This window comes from Alexandromys fortis, unplaced genomic scaffold (assembly GCF_014885135.2).
Source record: "Alexandromys fortis isolate MF-2015 unplaced genomic scaffold, M_Fortis_MF-2015_v1.1 scaffold_118, whole genome shotgun sequence".
Classification (NCBI taxonomy): Eukaryota; Metazoa; Chordata; class Mammalia; order Rodentia; family Cricetidae; genus Alexandromys; species Alexandromys fortis.
Genome location: NW_026068010.1, coordinates 791,674 through 810,719, shown reverse-complemented (window position 1 = coordinate 810,719; position 19,046 = coordinate 791,674). Strand labels below are relative to the sequence as shown.

General features: G+C 47.1%; 1 protein-coding gene and 1 non-coding gene across 6 annotated transcripts in view; both read left to right on the top strand.

Moving 5' to 3' along the window:
• The window catches only part of Lnx2 (ligand of numb-protein X 2), a 62,441-nt gene extending 50,899 nt beyond the window's left edge, over positions 1–11,542 (top strand). For all 5 annotated transcript variants that reach the window (XM_050161846.1, XM_050161847.1, XM_050161848.1 and 2 more), the window contains exons 5-10: positions 1,919–2,287; positions 3,914–4,054; positions 4,920–5,097; positions 6,746–6,977; positions 8,955–9,113; positions 9,846–11,542. In XM_050161846.1, coding sequence (XP_050017803.1) covers positions 1,919–2,287; positions 3,914–4,054; positions 4,920–5,097; positions 6,746–6,977; positions 8,955–9,113; positions 9,846–9,981 — 1,215 coding nt within the window. In that variant the 3' untranslated portion in view covers positions 9,982–11,542. The remainder of the gene's footprint in view (positions 1–1,918; positions 2,288–3,913; positions 4,055–4,919; positions 5,098–6,745; positions 6,978–8,954; positions 9,114–9,845) is intronic.
• On the top strand, positions 4,314–4,474 carry LOC126513538 (U1 spliceosomal RNA). Its single transcript, XR_007595375.1, has one exon. It is a non-coding gene; the product is annotated as a U1 spliceosomal RNA (small nuclear RNA).
• Positions 11,543–19,046: the final 7,504 nt, after the last annotated feature.

Genomic DNA, 19,046 nt, shown 5'->3' with positions numbered 1-19,046 from the left:
CTCCTCATCTGGCCTTTCTAACAGTAATTTAAGTGTATTTATCTGTCTTTTTTGCTTTCTAACCCAGTGTACCAGTTTGAAAATCCCATGCCGTAAGGTGGTTCATTTGCAGACTAGTGAGCTACACTGTGCTTTTGTATTAGTAGACATGCGGCCAACGGGAGTAGATTTTTCCACATAAAAAATGGTTCATATTGAAACACACACACACACACACACACATGCAAGCACGTATTCAGTGAAGTAGCATCTTTACAAAGGGAACCCATGTTCTTGTGGCTTTATGTACTCTTCAGAGGCTCATATGCAGCCTTTTGAGCAATTTTAGAGGAAAAAAATGCTGCTCTTTATAAATTATGTCAGTAGTATTAATAGTGATACAGATTTTAGGACATTAAAAATAAATATTTTTAGTTTGAGCAGAAGCATCAGTGATTTACATTGCGTTGGTTAACAACAAAAACCATAGTCAAAATACGTGCTTGTTTACCATTTGTGCTCTTTTTTACAAAATCGAGAAATGGTATGTTACAGTCTGCTTTCTTTGGAGTTCACTGACAACCATGCATTCATGGAGAATGTGCCTTTTCATAGTTGAGTATCCCCATCCTGCTCTACAGAGAAAGTAGGCTACATGCTTGCATACTGCTGGAGCACAGAGCTGTGTTTCAGCCAGGCATTGTGTCCTTTGCGACTGTCTGAAGATGCAGAAGTGAACATGGCAATAGTCTGCTCTCAGCTGGACAGCTGAGATGATGATGGGCCCGCGAGTGCCGGCAGCCTGGTTTTCTGGAAGATGCCTTGGCGTTCTGGTCTCTGACCACCGTCAGTTATCTGTCAAAGCCTGCATGAACACTAAAAACATGGGAGAATAGTAAGCTCGTGCATGATGCCTGCAGATTGGATGACTGGATTTTAAAAGGTGTCCATAGACAAAACCAACAAAATTCAAGGTAGTACTGGTCAAACCTGTCAAACCCAGAAAATAAGCAAAAGAAAAAAAGCAGCTCAAATCCAGAAAAAAAGAAAGAACTGTCCGTCTCCGATACGTAAGAAGGGGAAGGCTTGGTTAATGTAAACTTGTTGGAGAGTCGTAGGATTCCAGGTAATCACACATTCCTAACCCAGAGCTGTCTCATTAGAGATGCTCTGTGAGCATTGGTTTTATCTCAGATGGATTCAAAGAGCTCTAATTGTGATAAATAGGAAAATTATGCCCAGCTCCTAGGTGGATAATTGAAGCTGGACTATTTTCCTAAGTGATGTTGCGTGTTCAGAGATCAGTCATTGTAATTGTATCAAGGCTGTACATTCTAATGAGACATGAATATTGAATTACACTCAGCATATTAAATATGTATTATATGTGTATGCTGATAATTAGAATGGACTTGTAATTGCATACTTTAAAAGTCACTGAGAATATGTAACTTTTTAAGAAATGAAACCATTCATTTTGTCTATCATAAGTGTGCTTCATTAGGGAAAGCAGCTTTGAAATCCAGAGGAACCTGAGCCTGCGAGCCATGAGAGCTGTGCTAGTTGCAGGCTTGCCCTGGCGGGATGCCGCCTGCTCCCTCCCACCCTGGTCCTGTGAAGAAGTGTCAGCCCCAGAGGAGCGGGTGTTGGAAGAGCGCCCCGCTCCCCTGAGGTTATCAATATCCAGCAGCGCCAAAGACTCCAACGTCAACACTCGGGTTCCCACTCCTCCTCCGCACTGTGCTGCTGGTGCATTTTTAAGTTCTGTGCTATAGAAACCTTTAGAGTTGTTTTCTTTGTAGGTAAGGGGTCCCTGCATTTTCTCCATGTTGGCTTTCTTTAGCTATGTCATGTAGACATTTCCGCAAGTGAGGAAAATAAGATTTTGTCATGCATCGGTCATAGGAGAATGAACTTGTTTGTTCATTTGATGTTTCAGGTCAACAACTATGATATCAGCAACGTGTCCCATAACTATGCCCGGGCCGTGCTTTCCCAGCCGTGCAGCACGCTGCATCTCACCGTGCTGCGGGAGAGGCGCTTCGGCAGCCGAGCAAACAACCACGCGGACGGCAGCGCACCTCGGGATGAGGTCTTCCAAGTGCTGCTGCACAAACGCGACTCGGCGGAGCAGCTGGGGATTAAATTTGTCCGAAGGACAGATGAGCCAGGCGTTTTTATTCTTGACCTTCTGGAAGGGGGGCTGGCAGCTCAGGATGGCAGGCTCAACAGTAATGACCGGGTACTGGCCATCAACGGACATGACCTGAAGCATGGGACCCCAGAGCTGGCCGCCCAGATCATTCAGGTAAACAATGCCCAACACTGGCCCTGGATCGTCAGTCAACAGCTGTCTCTGTTTTCATTGGCAAATAAGAATTCCAGGGTCACCGATGTTTCTTTGGAAAATCACACATGGTTCTAGAAAGTCTTCAGAATCCACACTGCTATATATAACTTCCCCAGATAGAACTGTGTTTGTTAGGGTTCTTTTGCTGTTGTTGACTTTTGCTTTCCTGAAACCTGTGTCCCCGAGTACTTTGGCTTCTGTTTGTGCAGTGTAGGCACCACGGCTTTACCTCTTTCAGGGGAGCGAGGGTTTACCTCAGCCAGTAAGCTTGTCAGAGTAGCTCTCAAGGAAAGTTGCAATGCAGATTTGGGGCTCTGAGGTGTTAACAGCAATGACAGTGAGTGTGCATTGTAAGGAAACCCCAAGTAGCCATTGACACCTCCCACAGTATGGTGAAGTCATCAGAGCTGTAAATGCCAGGATTCTAATTGTCACCTCAGCATTTACCTGTTGAACCCTGGAGATGCAGCCAAAGTGACGAATGATTAATGTATAGTATTAAAGTTAGCTTTCACTTGCTTTCCAGTTGAAGAGCCAAAACTAAAGTAAATTATTGTATGTTATGTGTGTGTGCGTGCGTGCGTGTGTGCGTGTGTGTGTGTGTGTGCACGTGTGTGCGCGCCATCCGTGGTGCATGTGGAGATCAGAGGACAGCTCTGTAGCTAGCTCCCTTCCACTATGGAGGCCCCAGGGATTGAATTTAGATCATCGGACACGGCAGTGAGTGCCTTTACCTCTGAGCCACCTTTCCAGCCCAGAAAAGAGTTTCTTAGCCTCATTCATTTTAATCACAGGGTGGTTTTTTTGTTTTTTTTTTTTTTTTTTTTCCCCCAGACAGGGTTTCTCCGTGGTTTTGGAGCCTGTCCTAGAACTAGCTCTTCTAGACCAGGCTGGTCTCGAACTCACAGAGATCCGCCTGCCTCTGCCTCCCAAGTGCTGGGATTAAAGGCGTGCGCCACCACCGCCCCGCACAGGGAAGGTTTTTACTTCTTACCACGGTTCCTTAAAGCGGGCTGCCAGTTTCTGTAGGAGAAACGGTAAAGGTGGAGGTTATTGTGATGACCGAGGAAAAGCACCGGGTGTCAGATGTACTTTAGAGAACATGACCTTGTATATAATATATGTATGAACCTTTATGTTTAAACACACACAGCAGACCACAAGCCTCCAAATATTTAACTCTTAAAGATGTATGTGTGTGTCCACACACCTGTGTGTGTGTCAGTGTCAGAGGTTTGAAAACATTAGCCTGTGACCTTTTTCCTGCCACCAGTTAGTGACTATCCAGATGAGGCTTTGGTGTAGTGACTAAGACATCCATAGATAGTTAGTGTCTCAGGCATTGTCTACTTAGAGCATTCATGGGACTGAGTCAGGAGCCCCTAGCTTGTGTTACTTAATAAGAACCTGCTTCAATGAAGAGAGGAGGGGAGGGGAAGGAGAGAGAAGAGAGGAGAGGAGAGGGGAGGGGAGGGGAGGAGAGAGGAAGGGAGGGGAGGGGAGGCAAGGGGAGGGAGTTCCACTTGAGATCTCTAAGCCACAAACATCATTTGTGATGGGTAGTGATGAATGTGTCTTCTCCAGGCCAGCGGAGAGAGAGTGAATTTGACAATTGCCAGAGTGGGGAAACCGCAGCCCAGCAATGGCACCCGTGAAGCAGGAGCACACAGCATCAGCCAGCAGCATACACAGCCGCCTGCTCACAGCCGCCCAAGCTCACACAAGGTGAGGACGCCCCCTCCTTTAGTTCGCATCACCCTCTCCTAGTTACAGCCTGAGAAGATGGGCTGAAATGCAGGCTGTCATGCTGTTGGGAGCCCTAGGTGTTTGGGGTGTGAAGCCTGAGAGTGGCCTCTGTAGTTTCTTGTCAAGGAGACTTCCTCGGTGAAGTGATTGACAAGAAGTGATCTTCCACGTGTAAGTCGGCTCTTCTCGGGTTGCATGTTTAAATGTGATCACTGGTTTTACGGTTAAAAATGCATCATGACTTACCTGGCAGGGGAGATGCCGTGATCATGAGGGTGGTTTTCCCAGGGCGAGACTTCTCTATTGCTCTCAGGATGTGCCGACCCCAGAGATTTCCCCAAATGCGGGAAACTTGACTGCATAATTTGTGGTGGGGGCCTGCATTCACGCTCTCCTCTGTTTAAAAAAACTCATCATGAAGACGTGATTAAATCCATGGTTAGCAGTTAGGCCTGCAGTGACAGAATTAGCTAGAAGAACACTGAATCGAGGCATCATAAAAGTTTTGACAGGGAAAGATAGCATGTGCTGTTATGGTATTAAAATCCCTATCTTGGGCATTTTAAAGTGTGGTGGTGCACACCTTTAATCCCACAACTCAGGAGGCAGAAAGAAGCAGATCTCAGTGAGTTCAAGGCCAGCCTGGTCTACAGAGCAAGTTCCAGGACAGGCTCCAAAGCTACACATAGAAATCCTGTCTCAAAAACAAACAAAAAACCCAAGAGCTGTGCACTGTTTTCAGTCCTCACTGAGGAGCAGAATATACAATCCCTTTGTACCCACCGCCGATCCGGCACCTTGTTTAGCCTGTTTTCACCCCATCTTTTCCTCTTTCCCTGCGCAGGACCTCACGCAGTGCGTCACGTGCCAGGAGAAGCACATCACAGTAAAGAAGGAGCCGCATGAGTCCCTTGGGATGACGGTTGCTGGGGGCAGAGGGAGTAAGAGTGGTGAACTGCCCATCTTCGTGACCAGCGTGCCACCCCATGGCTGCCTTGCCCGGGACGGCAGAATCAAAAGAGGTGAGACAGGCTCTTGGAAGATCTGCCGTGTGTCATCTCAAAATTAAGGTCACACTTTAAGAGTAATTACTGTGTTTCATGTTAAACACGACTTTTTAAAATCTTTTGAAGTGTCCTTGCGTAGAAAACATTATATTTCTCTGTGAGGTTAGGAAATTTAACCAGACTCTTGGCTTATTTTTATCTTGGAAAAGATCCAGCTTACGGCAGATGAGGCTGAAGGGCCTTCTCACTGGAATACAGCGCTGATTATGATCAGGTGTCAGGGACCTGGGTGATGCTGAGCCGTAGAGGCCCCCGCTGCCCAAGCCTGATGCCCCAAGCTCTATCTCTGGAGATCGAGCCGCAAGGAGACAAGGCTTCGGAAAGTCCTCTCTGACCTCGTGCAGAAGACAAGAGGAAGTAGCGGAGGACAAACTTGATTTTAGAGATTGAGTCCTCATGCCCTTTGTCCCTCACGACTCTGCTGGCGCCTGGAGAGGACATGTAACCGATCACTGTTGCCATGGTAGAGTCGCTGTCTCTGCTGATGGACCTCATGTGGGGAGGAAATTGGAGCTGAAAGGTTATTTTCCCAGGAACGAAGGCAGGCTCCTCTTCCCCCCCCCCCTCACAAAAACTAGCACTTGGGAAAGCCCACATGAAAGTAAAAGTCCTGTGACGTGTAGTTCGCAGCAGTGTTTTAGGTAACCCACAGAGTGGGAGAAAGCGTTTACAAGTCCTGCGTTCATGTGTGGGTACATGGCATATCAAGAAATTGTGAAGAACTTCTCCGACTCAGTAAAAAGACGTAAATTACCTAATTTAAAGACAGAAATCGACATTTCTCCCAAGAAGACAGCGGCATGGAATGTGCTCGGCGTGGCTGGCTGGCAGAGCAGCGCCTCAGGCTGCCCTGCGGTGCTCGAAGTCACAGCGGTGCGGCTCCTCCTTGGCCAGCTAATGAGCCCAGAGCTGGGGGGGGGGGGGGAGTTTGGTTTTACAAGACAGGGTTTCTCAGTTTAACAGCCCTGGCTGTCCTGGAACTCACAGAAATTTGCCCGTCTTTACCTCCCCAGTGCTGGGATTAAAGGCGTGTGGCACCCCACACAGCCTCTATAGCTCTTTTTCCTTGTGTTACTCAGGAGACCAGCAAACATGCTGTTCCCACTCAGGCAAGGGAAGATGTTCAAGTCATGTTTTATCTCACTAAGTGGCCTGAGGATGGCTGTTCTCAGATCCCAGCATGCATGCCCTCACTGGGGCTCTTTCTGTGTATAAAACTGTGTCACATTGAATAGAATCTGCTAAGGTTATTTCCAAGAGTAAAGGATCAAAAAGTTTGGGGATCAGAAAGAACCATAGAGCCCTCTGGAGCTCAAAGGAGAGAAGCAGCGCTCACCCCGTATACAGCTACGAAGGCTAATGATTCGGACTCAGACCTCACAAGGTGCTTCAAGACACAGTCTTTCCCTCTCTAGTCTGACATTATTTTGAGTTTTGAATTGTTTGGAATGTTCTCTGTGCCCTTGGTGGTACAAAAAAAAAGCACAAATAAGTAAAAACCCATCCTCATCCCTTCTGAGTTCTTGAAAATGACCTGTTGATTGGTTGGCAAGGGAGAGTTGAGTGGTGCTCACACCGTTCTCTGGCTTCCCCAACGGCACAGGTGATGTGTTGCTGAATATCAACGGCATTGACCTGACCAATCTCAGTCACAGCGAGGCTGTGGCCATGCTAAAAGCCAGCGCTGCATCTCCAGCCGTCGTCCTCAAAGCCCTGGAAGTCCAGATCATGGAGGAGGCAGCCCAGACCTCAGAGGAGCAGCCAGGCGCTTTCAGTGAGAATGAGTACGACGCCAGCTGGTCCCCGTCCTGGGTCATGTGGCTCGGGCTGCCAAGGTATCAAGAGCGCTCTCGTTGTCTTACATGGTGATCTTCTTAACCTTTATCTGTATGTTCCACAGTTAGCTCACCCAGTGGGTGCATCAAATTATAAAAGGAAGTTTTTAGGTAAATTGAATAACATCTAAGCTAAAAAGATTTGTATCTGCTTGTAAAAAGAAGACAATTTTGCCAGATCCCATTAAAGGGGGTTTGGTTTTGTTTTTTTGAAAGGAATTGAATATGTACTTGTCCACATGCAGGGATGGCAGACACACCCCCACACCTGGTTTTTCTATGTGGGTCCTGGCTGTCCAGACTCAGGCCTCATACTTACACCGCAGGCATTTATCCATTGAGCCAACTTTCCTTGAAAAGACAGAATTTTGGGTTTCTAAGGCAGGGTCTCACTCTGTAGCCCAGGCTAGCCAAGAACTTTTGATTATTTTGTAAAAAGGTAGTTAGAACTCAGTCTGTATTGGACTCGGGACACATGACCAGCGACATGTTCTGTGACTGGCTGACGAGGGTCCTGGAGACATTGGAACCTCCACGGGCACCCCAGGGTGCTGACCTTTCTCTAGACGGCCGATGTTTGATGTTGAGATAGGAAGAGTATGTGTAACTATGGTTGTTTGTATCTAAAATAATTTAGATTTTCATTATCTATAAAAAGCATTGTGAGTCATGTTTAACTCTTAGCCAAATATGAGACTGCTGGTTCTTAAATAAAAATAGACCAGAAAATGCACAGTTTCTGAGTCATCTGACTCATGTGGGTGTAACTTACAGTGAGGAGCGTTTACACACAGTGCAGGCCTGGTGACGTTCTGTCCTGTAAGGACAGCAAGAATGTCATAGGTATTGAACTTTACTTGTTGATAGCCGAGTTGACCAGCTTGTTCCCATGAATTTTGTTTTGTTTTTCATTGTAAGGCCTACAATTCATGTCTCGTAGACATCTCAGGACCTTATGGAGTGAGGTTATAGTAGCAAAAATGATGTCGTACATGTTTATCAGTGCATCGAAAGTGGAAATCAGGAGCTAGAGAGATGGCCCAGTGGTTCAGAGTACTTGCTGCTCTTGCAGAAGACCCAGGTTCAATTCCCAGCACCTACATAGCATCTCACAACCATCTCTAACTCCAGTTCCAGAGGATACAACACAGTCTTCCTGGTTTCCACTGACACTGTACATATATGTGGTACACAAACATAAATGTAGGCGAACACCCATAAACATATAAGAAAAGTAAGTCCTTTTTAAAAAACGATGTAAATGGTTGTTATCAAACTGCTGCAGAGCTACAGTCTAAACTAGGGAACCTCACAAACCTTGTTCAGCTGATACCTGGGTCATCAGAGCTTTCTAGAGCAATGGTCTTGTTGACAGGGCCGAGGAGGTTTTGAGACAGCCCAGGCTGTCCTGGAACTCGCCCTGTAGACCCAGACTAGCCTTGAACTTACAGACATCCACCATGGCCAAGTGAGCAGTGGTTCTCAACCTCCCTAACATTGGGACCCTTTAATACAGTTCCTCATGTTGTGGTGACCCCAACCGTAAGATTATTTTCATTACTACTTCATAACTGTAATTTTTCTACTGTTGTGAACTGTAATGTAAATATCCTTTGTACCTCTCTGTACTCAGTGCCATGGTGCGGTTAGTACTAGAATCGCGGTGCTGTGAGGAGTACCAGTCCATGGTCTCTGTGCACATTTCTACAGTATAACTGGAAGCCAGGCTTCCTCTGTGTGTTCATGTCTTCACTTGGCAAGAGAAGCCGAAGAGAAGCTGGAGGAGGAAGTGAGCCTGTCTAGCACTGCATCATGCTAGATAATGGGTTATCAAAATAATAACAGACACATGTGGGGCTCTGGGCTTGATCCCTAGCGTGCAGGTACACAAGCACAAAAGCACTAACTTCTCTACACCTGTCGTGACAAAGATGGAGCGTGAGAAGCCTCCGTGTCAGCTTTCTCTGTCTTTGACAGTGCCCTTCACAGCTGCCATGATATAGTCCTACGAAGAAGCTACTTGGGAAGCTGGGGCTTCAGTATTGTGGGCGGATATGAAGAGAACCACACCAATCAGCCGTTCTTCATTAAAACCATCGTCTTAGGAACCCCTGCTTACTACGATGGGAGACTAAAGTGAGTCTGGTGTTCACTGACGATGTGGGTTGTGTTCTTTGTACTAGAAGATGATCCAGCTCGGGGCCCAGCACTCATGCCTGTGCCGGTTTTGTAAACAGAGTGTTATTTCAGCGAGTGTGTTGCAGAATGGCAGCGCCCTCTGAGCATTCTTGTGCGGGTCTCCTGCCGTCAGATCAATCCACTTTATTTGTCCTGAGGCTCAATGTCTGCCTGACTTTGTGTTCATGGGAGATCCATGAATGGGCAGCCATAGCAGTGAAGCAGCGTCGACAGGCGCACCCCTGAGAGCTGTGTGTTTATTTTAGTGCATGTGGACACGAGTGCAGGTGCCCATGAAAGCATCAGACCCCTGGGACTGGAGTTACAGACGGTCATGAACTGCTTCCTACAGGTGCTGGGAGCCAAGCCCAGGTCCCGAAAGAGCAGCAAGTGCTCATACAGTGAGCCATCTCCCTGGCCTTGTTTTGGCACTTTTTAGAGAGATGGCCTCACCAAATAAAGTTGTTCTTTATGTCCTTAAGTCCCCACGGGTTATGGGCAGGTTGGCTCAGTTAGTTTTGGTTGGTAAAGGAGAAAGTACTGGCTTAGAAGTCTCCCCAGAGGTGGTAACATTCCTAGCTGCTGACGGCCAACCAGAGCAAAATTGTGATTTTGATGCTAACCCACTGGGCCCGTGTTTGCGATGCCATTGAGATAATGACACTCTGCTTCTGCTTGTGTTTTGTTCAGATGTGGAGACATGATTGTAGCCGTAAATGGCCTGTCGACTGTGGGCATGAGTCACTCTGCTCTGGTCCCCATGCTGAAAGAACAAAGGAACAAGGTCACTCTGACAGTCATTTGTTGGCCCGGCAGCCTCGTATAGAGTCTTGACGCTGGCTTCCAGTCTCGCTTCTTCCTACAGACTGAAGGAAGTCCCTCTGGTGTGACGCTTCTACAATCACCCCACGCTTCCTCTCTGCTCAGAGATCAGCCCCCGCTAGCCCTGGGAGCTTACATTTTGAACACATTCAGTGGCCACCCTCTGGGGTGGTGCTTGGATCCTCCCAAGACTGTCACCAGCTGGATGGAAGCAACTTCCCGACCTACAGACGCTAGGTCATGAAATGATTTACATCTGCAATTCCTGCATCAGCAGCAACTTACTGCAGCATTTGCAGCAGCCTTCCTGCCCTGTAAACAGCCCTACAAGTGGCTGCATTTTGGGTTTTGCTCATTTTCCATTGGTGCCAACATTTCAAAACTTTTATACCATTTATAAAGCAACTTTTGGGTTGTTTCTACCTTAATTTTCAGTACTTAAATGAAGACATAAGTCTGACACCACTAATGAGATTTCTTTTTAAATAATGTAGAAAATCAAAAATAATGCCATTCAGGGACAGAGCAGCCTGGGAGGTGACTGTCCTCGGCTGGCAGAACTGCCTTGGCTGCAATGGCCCAGGAGCGCGAAGATTCTTTTCCACAGGAATGCTTTGTTATGTAGGAAAAGTTTGAAGATGTTCTTCTAAAAGTCATTTCTAGAGTTTGTATTTATCAGCAATCTTGTCTGGAGATGTTTCTGTGATTTATGCAATTGAACCAGGTGATTAAGAACATTACTGTGTTAAATGCACACACAGCACAGCCAAGTTGGAGAGAAGACTTTAACTTTGTTCCTGTGTGTTTTAGAAGTCCTTAGTTTCCCCAAGAGACCAAAAAGCTCTGTTTTTGTTTTTTGTTTTTGTTTTTTTTTTAAATCTGAAATAGTAGATTTTAGGTGTTAATATCTTCAACTGTTGGTCACTAAACTTTTTTCTTTTTTTTTGTTTTTTTTGTTTTTTGTTTTGAAAACTATGTCCTTTATTCAACACAGTCGTCCCTTACAAGGCATAATGAGAAAGAAAGTCAGAGGAAAAATATCTTTACCTGGTTAATATTTATACTTGAAAAGTTTTATTTAGAAACCTAGTTCAAAATCAGAGCTAACTACAAGTGGCCTGAGATAAACGGCAGTGATAATCAGAATATGGGCTTCTGCATGGCCCTGGGCCGAGCCCACCTCCTTCATCATCGCCGGGCTTTGTATCCGTATCACTGATTAGTCCACTTCAGTTTATATTTTTTAAAAAAAATTTTTTTGTGATAAAGCAACAGTAGTGGCTACTGGCGTCTCCCCCGCCCCTTGGCTTCCCACGGTCACCTTGCTGCCAGCCCACCAGGGAGGGATGCCCGGGTGGACTCTGTTGTGGGACAATCGCCTGTGAAACAATTTGATACTGAAGTGCAATTGATGTGAAGCAATGTTTCCTGCTCCCCAAATACAATTTTGTAATCAACCTTGCTACTTTTGAAAGACTTTGTAAAACTTGTCATTTCTCTGGGGTGGGACCATCCAACAGTATCATAACTGCCACTTTGTTATACATAAAAATATGTCCAACCTGGTGGTCTGGTGAATATTTGGGGGGGAGGGGAGGGTGCTTTTCAATATTATTTTTCTCATGAAAATCTCTCAGAAAACACTGGCTTTCCATCTGTAAAAGAAATTTGTCCGGATCTGTTACTATTGAAATATTTGCACTTTCTCATTTAAGTGCCTGCAGTTGAATATTTTTGGTTTGTTCTGTGCCTTCAGTTTACACTATTCTGGAATTTTTCAGGTTTGTTTAAATGATCGTGTGATAATCATTTTGGATGGAAATAAAAGCCATCCTTTTCAGAGCAGCGCGGTGTTCATCTGAGGGCGGTGTTCTTGTTGGTGGCTGCCGACCTCACTGCTCGCTGCACCTGAGCCCCCCACACCCACCTCCCGCTCCTGCAGACAGAACACACCCCGTAGAGCCTGCTCCGACTGACTCGCACTTCTCACAGCCACAGGACCTCTGGCGCTGTGCTGTCCAGCCTATGGCTGTGGAGCCAAAGCCTGGCCATGCAGTGTGCAGAAGTGACAGCATTGTGGACGCACTGGGTTATATAAACTGCAGTAAGATTAACTTGCATTATTAAGATTGGTTTCACCGGTTTCTTTTTTACTTTTTCACATGCGATTTACTAGAAACATTTCGATTAATTTTAGTTACATCAGGAGCCCAGTTCGTGTTTCCTTGCCACAGCATTTACCGCGTCAGGCAGGCCTGGCAGAAGTGTGACTTCTGTTTCCGCTAATAGTTAAACCACATGCTCTGGGGGAGATGACCGCCGGGCAGGTGCTTTGTCCTCGCACTGAGGATGTGTGCTGTCTGACATTTGGTTCTGTCGCCCTGAAAGGTGATGTTGCACCTTCCTTTTACAACTGCCCAGTTTCTGATGCAGACATGCATGTTCCCGATGTTCAGCCACCCTGGAAACCTGGGGAACAGCCTGTTGGGCAGTTTTTCTCATGAGCCATTTATGTTTCGCTGGCCTTATAGAAATCCCTAACACTGTGTAGTGGATTATTTTTGGTGCAAATAGCTCACCCCACTTTGTGACTTTCCTCTTTACATTTTTATTTGTTTTTGAGACAGGGTTTCTCTGTGTAGTCCTGGCTGCCCTAGAACTCACTCTGAAGACCAGGCTGGCCTTGAACTCAGAGATCTATCTGCCTCCCGAGTGCCCCACCCCACATCCATGATGATCTGAGTTCCTCATCATAACCCTGACAGATGTGTAACAAACATGCGAGCAGATCCCTTTCTCCAACATCTGCAGGGCTTGGCCTTGCAGGGTTTTTTGATTTTTGGATTTTTTTTTTCTTCCATCCTAGGTGTGCTTCCAGTTTACTCCAAGCATGCCGCAGTCTAACTGGTTGGTCCAATCAGCTCCAACAGCCAACTTGGCACAAACTAGAGTTACCTGGGAAGAGGAAGCCTCACCTGAGGAAACACCTCTATGTAGGTTGGCCTTTGGCCATGTCTGCGAAGCATTTTCTTGATTGAGTGACTGAGTGACGTAGGAGGATCCAGCACAGCGGATCCATTGATTGACGTAGGAGGATTCAGCACTAAATAGTCCAGGCCTCCAGTGCCATCCCTGGACAGGTATAAGACTATATAAGAAGTCCAGCTCGGCAGGCCTATAAGCAACCTTCCTCCATGGTCTTTCTCCATGTGTCTGCCTTAATTCTTGCTTTAGCTGCCCTCGCTAGTAGACTGTGGCCTCTAAGGTGAAGTAAACCCTCCCCTCTCCAGGTGGTGTTGAGTACAGCAAGAGAGCACAGCGAGAACTCGGAGGAAGCATGTGGCAGTTCCTGCTTGTCCCATCTCTGCATTAGGTGCTGGGTCAGAGTGTTTCCAAACCACATCAGTACTGGAAAAGCGACACAAACACAGTTCACGAGGTGAACACACCCAATGGCATCCCACAGAGTGGAGTCGAGTGGACAGTGGCAGCCCAGGAGGTGACAGTGTGTTCCAGCCCGAAGGGGCAATGACGTCAAAGCCCAGGATATAGCCACAGCCTCACGGGTTGCCTGGTGCACATGTTCTGAGTGCGAGGGTCACTGATGGAATTTCTTCTTCTCCAGCAGGGGAACAGGTGGTGTGATAGAGAGTACCTGTACCAGTTTTTCCATCTCGTTAGACACCCGGAGAAAGGGAGGAAGAATCGGCATGCCTTAGCTTTCTTTGTTATAAAACATCCCAGAGCCACTACTTCAGAGGAGGAATGGTTGACTTGGGCCCATAGTCTCCTATTTCAGATCATGGTTGGTTGGGCTTTGGGGCCTGTGTAAGGTAGCATATATTGACAGGGAGCATGTGGTAGCATGACGGATGCTGTTCACCTGGCATCAAGACGGTAGCAGGAAAAGGATAGAACCAAAGTCCCGCCATCAAGGGCATGCTCCCCACTGACATAAAACGCCCTGCCCATGCCCTGCTCCTTAAAGGCCCTGCCACCCCCCCCCCCAGAGCACCAGATGCCAGGCACCAAGTGTCTGAGGACATGTGGGCCTCTGGGGACACTTACCCGAGCCACAGCAGTTGGTTTAAAGGGTTTAATTTTCTTAGAGTACTATGCAATGTGATTCGGTTTTCAAATGGCCAAATCCTCCCTCAGCCCCAGCTGTTAATCTTTTCTTTCTAATTCTGGAGCTTCAGAATTGGATCTCTAGTTCTTTGTACTTTACAGAGGCCTGCAGTACAATCTCTCGGATGTTTGGAGCTTTAGCCGGGTAACTGGGTGGTTAAAATTCAGTCCGAAGTTTGCACACCTGGGTTTCGGCTTCCCTTTTCCTCAAGCCCTGTGCACACATCACAGTTCAGTAACATCCTAGGTTGTGGTTTGAAAAGCTCAGAGTTGAAACAATGAGTATCTTTTTGTTTTGAAAATATTTTTTTGTTTTTATTTACTTGGATATTTGTATGCGTGTATGTATTTGTGCTGGTGCCAAAGGAGGTCAGAAGAGGGCGTCTGACCCCCTAATGCTGGAGTTCCCAGTGGTTGGGAGCTGACAAATGTGGGGGTTGGGAATTGAACTCCAGTCCTTTGCAAAAGCAGCAAATGCCCTTAACCACAGAGCCGTATCGCCAGCCAACAGTAAGTTTCTCAAATAGATGTTAAAAAATGAGAGGTGGCCAGGTATGGTGGCACACATCTTTAATTGCCAGTCCTCAAGAAGCAGGAGGATCTCTATGAGTTCGAGGAAAGCCAGGGCTACAAAGAAAAACTCTGTCTCAAAAACGGGGGTGGAGTATTTAAGGTGCGTGATGATGTTCCTCAAGTGTCCACAGAAGCGGTCAACCCTTTTGCCGTCTCAGCACCCTATCTAGGGCCTACTGTGCTTACTGCGGAGAGGTCACGACTTCATCACAAGGGGTGATTTTATAATTCAGCTTTTCTTTCATTCGTTCAGCTTTGGTGATCAAGCCATACAACCAACGTGGTGAACTTAGGAATTCGGCAACTGTATTTGTCTCGAGTCTTCTCTGCCTGCAGAAGGAATGGTTTCAGCCCTTGGGAGTCCTTATCTAAAAGCCCCTTGTCACTTTGTAGCGTAAATCTGTCCCATTTAACTACACTACCAATCCATTTCTATGGCAACTCAGAAGCTCTTTAGAAGTCACGTTATATGCCTGAGAACTACCAATTCCCAAGAGAGAAGCTCAAGTGTCAATCACATACAAGAAAGGCCCATGCCAGAAGACCTGACCTGTTGCCTTATGGCACTGGCAGAGCAGGGCTCCCTTCAGCCAGAAGCACCCCGAGTTTCCCACAGGCTGTTTTGCTGGCTTGAGTCAACACTTTGTTTCTTCAAGAGCTTTCCATTTAAGTCAGTGAATCCAACCACAACCCATTTCCTTGAGCTACCCGAAAAGACTGAGCTTTCTGATCAAGACCATTGATTGCTTGGGCTCTGACAGAGTCGTAACAGCTGTCCAACATCAAGATTGGGAGGCTGGAGGTGGTGGCCGTTAATAGGGTTAATAGGGTCTTTCCTTTTTTTTCTTGCATTATTGGAGATTGAACTGGGGGCCTCACACATGCGAGGCAAGTGTCCTACCACTGAACTATGCTGCCAACACCATTTTTAGTCTTTATTGACTAGTAAACTTTCAAATGACTTCTTTAACAATCGCATATGTGTGTGTGTGTGTATATGGCACATACATATGTATGTTTATATACCCTAATGCACTTTGATTATATTAACCCATTATTCTGTCTTCTGAGCTCTCTCCCACCTCCCACTAAACTCCCGAAGAAAGCCCCCTTTCTTGTTTTTAGGGGTGGGTTTGCCCTATTGCATTTAACTAGGATTGCTGGTGTGAGAGTCATTGACTTGAGCAGGGGCAACTTACCCTGGGCTGCCGAATTGAGCAGTAGGACTCCCCACTCCACTCCAGCAACCATTAACTGTCACTGGCCTGGGCCTGCAACTCACTTAAACTCTTAGCTACTCAGTTGCCTCTCAGGCACTGGGATTAAAGATTCGTATCGCCACTCCTGGCCCTTTCCCATTCCTTTTGTCTGGGATATTTATTTTCAATTTTTCCATTGTATTATCTAATTTTTTTTTTGAGACCAGGTTTCTTTGGTTGTCCTGGAACTCAATTTGTAGACTAGGGTGGCCTCGAACTCACAGATTCTCCTGCCTCTGCCTCCCAAGTGCTGGGATTAAAGGCGTGCACCACCACTGCCCGGCTGGCTTATCAACTGATTTTTAAAAAAAATTGTTTATTTACCTAAGAGCAGTCAGTGCCCTTAACCACTGAGCCATCTCCCCAGCCCCTATTTTAATATCTAAATGGGAAGTTACTTGGAGGTGCCTTCTGCCTTCATTTGGCAACTCTTAAGTATACATCAGGATTCTTCAACTGCTCAAGTTCAATTTGGACAAGAGTTCTTTGGCTTCGGTTGTCCCACTTGAGAACTGACTACGTGCCAAGTGCTGTTCACGTGCAGGGTTGTCGGTGCCCCTCACTGCAGCCTCCCAAAGCAAGCGTGGGCAGTTAGCCCGTCAGCTTGGCCTCCAGCAACATCCAGCACCCTTGCTGTATTCAATCCCACGGTTACTGTACCGCACACTCCAGGGTTCCCTTTGCTTGACGGCGCACCACAGAGAGTCTGCAGCCAGCGGCTTGGTCCCTGTGCGGCGCCCCAATCTTCCCATTGCACCCCCGCCTCCTGATCTGCCAAGATCTTGCCACCACTAGACTTGCCTAGGCAGCACCAGGAAGATGGCAGTGGTGCCCTTGAGAGATGACACTGTGGCGGAAGCAGCCCCTCCCTGGAAAGTTCCTGCCTCAGAAAGAACTTCTGCCATGCCAAGCTGTAGTCCCTAGCGGGCTCAATGCTCCATTGTCTCCACCTGATCTATAGACGAAGCTCCTATTTCCAAGACTACATGTGAGATCTGGCTTCTTAGAAACGCTGTGTTCGTGACAAAAGTGCCCATTCTTCAACCTGCAGGCAGCTGTTCATGGTCAGACTCCCCCAGGACAATATATATATATATAAAGCTGGCTGTCTGTGGAGGCCTCATCTGTGCCGTGCGTAAACACACACAGACTGTGTGTGTGTGTGTGTGTGTGTGTGTGTGTGTGTGTGTGTGTGTGCAGGAAGCAAACAATGACCAGACCACAAAAGGGTTCGCCAGGCTGCCTTCCTGCCCTCCACCATAGGTTCCTCTCTGGCTCTGCCTGCCTTCTGCCCTTCCTTCATCTTCACTTAGCACTTGCCTTCCATTCTTTCTGTAGTTCACTTTCAGTCTGGAGAGCACATTGCTTCTAACATCACCTTCTAGAATGATTTGTCTCTACGCTGCTGCATTTCTGGAATTGGTAGGGTTTTCAAGTTACTTTGGCATGGATTTCCAGTGCTGCTGTATGGTCTCTCCCCAGGGAAACCTGCACCAGGATACTTGGCCAGGACCCATCTGTCCCTCAAACCCCCATCATCCAAGCTGGATGACCCTGAGCCCTGGCACGAGCCCCCATCATTGCCATGTCCCTTCCCATGTTGCGCGAGACTACATGGATAGGAATGGGCTTTGCTGTTTAAACAACTTTGATCCTCCTTGCTCCCTGACACTCAAAAGCTCCCAGCCCCTTGGCAGAAGCAGCTACTACAATGGCTCTAGGTCCTGGTTTCAGGACACAGGCACATCCCATGGACCCTGTGGTCCTACCAGGCCTAGTGGGTGCCCAGCACAGCCTTCTCTACTGCTAGATACACAGCCAGGGCAGCGGGGACATCCAGGGACAGCCAGAGTCCCATCCATGTAACCCACCAAAGCAGAGCTCCTCACTCTTCATTAGCTACTGCCTCTTCAGAAGGAATTAGGAGTGCTTCCTCTCCGGACAGAAAGCTTGGCATACTGGTTTTGTGTGTCTTGGCACAGTTGGTTCTCCCCTCACTTGTGAGGCTCAAGCACAGTGATCCAGCCCTGTCTGAGCCACACATGGAGTCTGTGGCCAGCCTTCGCTACAGGGTAAGATCAGGCAGGTGGCTGGTCGCCCTGAAGAAGTGCACCACTGGCCGCGCTTGGCTGTCCTACTCAGGTCTATACTGGCTACTGATTTTATCAAGTCCTGTTTCAGCTTTGCAGAATTGTCCATCCCTCTGTATCGGTCCATTCTCAAATATTAGTTCCTCCATGTGTTCCTCCATGGCCTCTGCCTCAGTTCCTGCTTCCAGGTCCTGCCTGAGTTTCTGCCCTGACTTCCCCCAGCAATGGACTGTGTTTGAGACAACTAAGCCAAATAAACCCTTTCTTTACCAAGTTGCTTTGGGTCATGATCTTTATCACAGCCATATAAGCCCCAAGATGTAGGCATAGTCCTGTCTTGTATGGCACAAGGAACCTCCGATCTGTAATCAAACTGAAAAGTAAGGCATGTAGACACCACTGTCCTTCTCTGGCCATGAGTAGCCATGTCTGCAATCTACCTGATTCCTGTAGGTGAGTTTAGCATCTATGGTATAGAGCTCTCTGAATGCCATTGTCATTGAGGTTTGGATAATTATGCACCTTCAAAAGATGCCCAATGTAATTCTGATCATTCTCCTCTAAAAAAGCCCCCAGATTAAAAGCTTTTGCTAGCTCTTTAGACCGCGGGCCTGCAATTACAGAGAAAGAACTGCATTTTAGCTTCCCATTGAAATTAATAACAACGTCTCCCCAGTTGACTCTGTGAATAGTTAATGGAACAAATAGGATACTTCAGCGCAATGTGGGCTGGAAAGCCACCTGAGTGAAAGTCTGGGCTTCAAATGGGAAAATAATTCATGCGCCGCAAACCTGCACCACACAGTCAGTGTGCAGGGTGTGTTCCTCCATAGCAGAAATGGAGCTGGTTAACGAAGGACTGACCATACCTCAGCGAGTGAGGACCTGCTGAAGACAACTGTTTAATAATAGAGTCACCAAGGAGGCAAAGGTGTACTACAGAAAACTACAGCGTGCTAAAGCAGGTGAAACGACAGGAATGGAAAGAGCCCGTGTCCATAGACGGGACACGTAGGAGT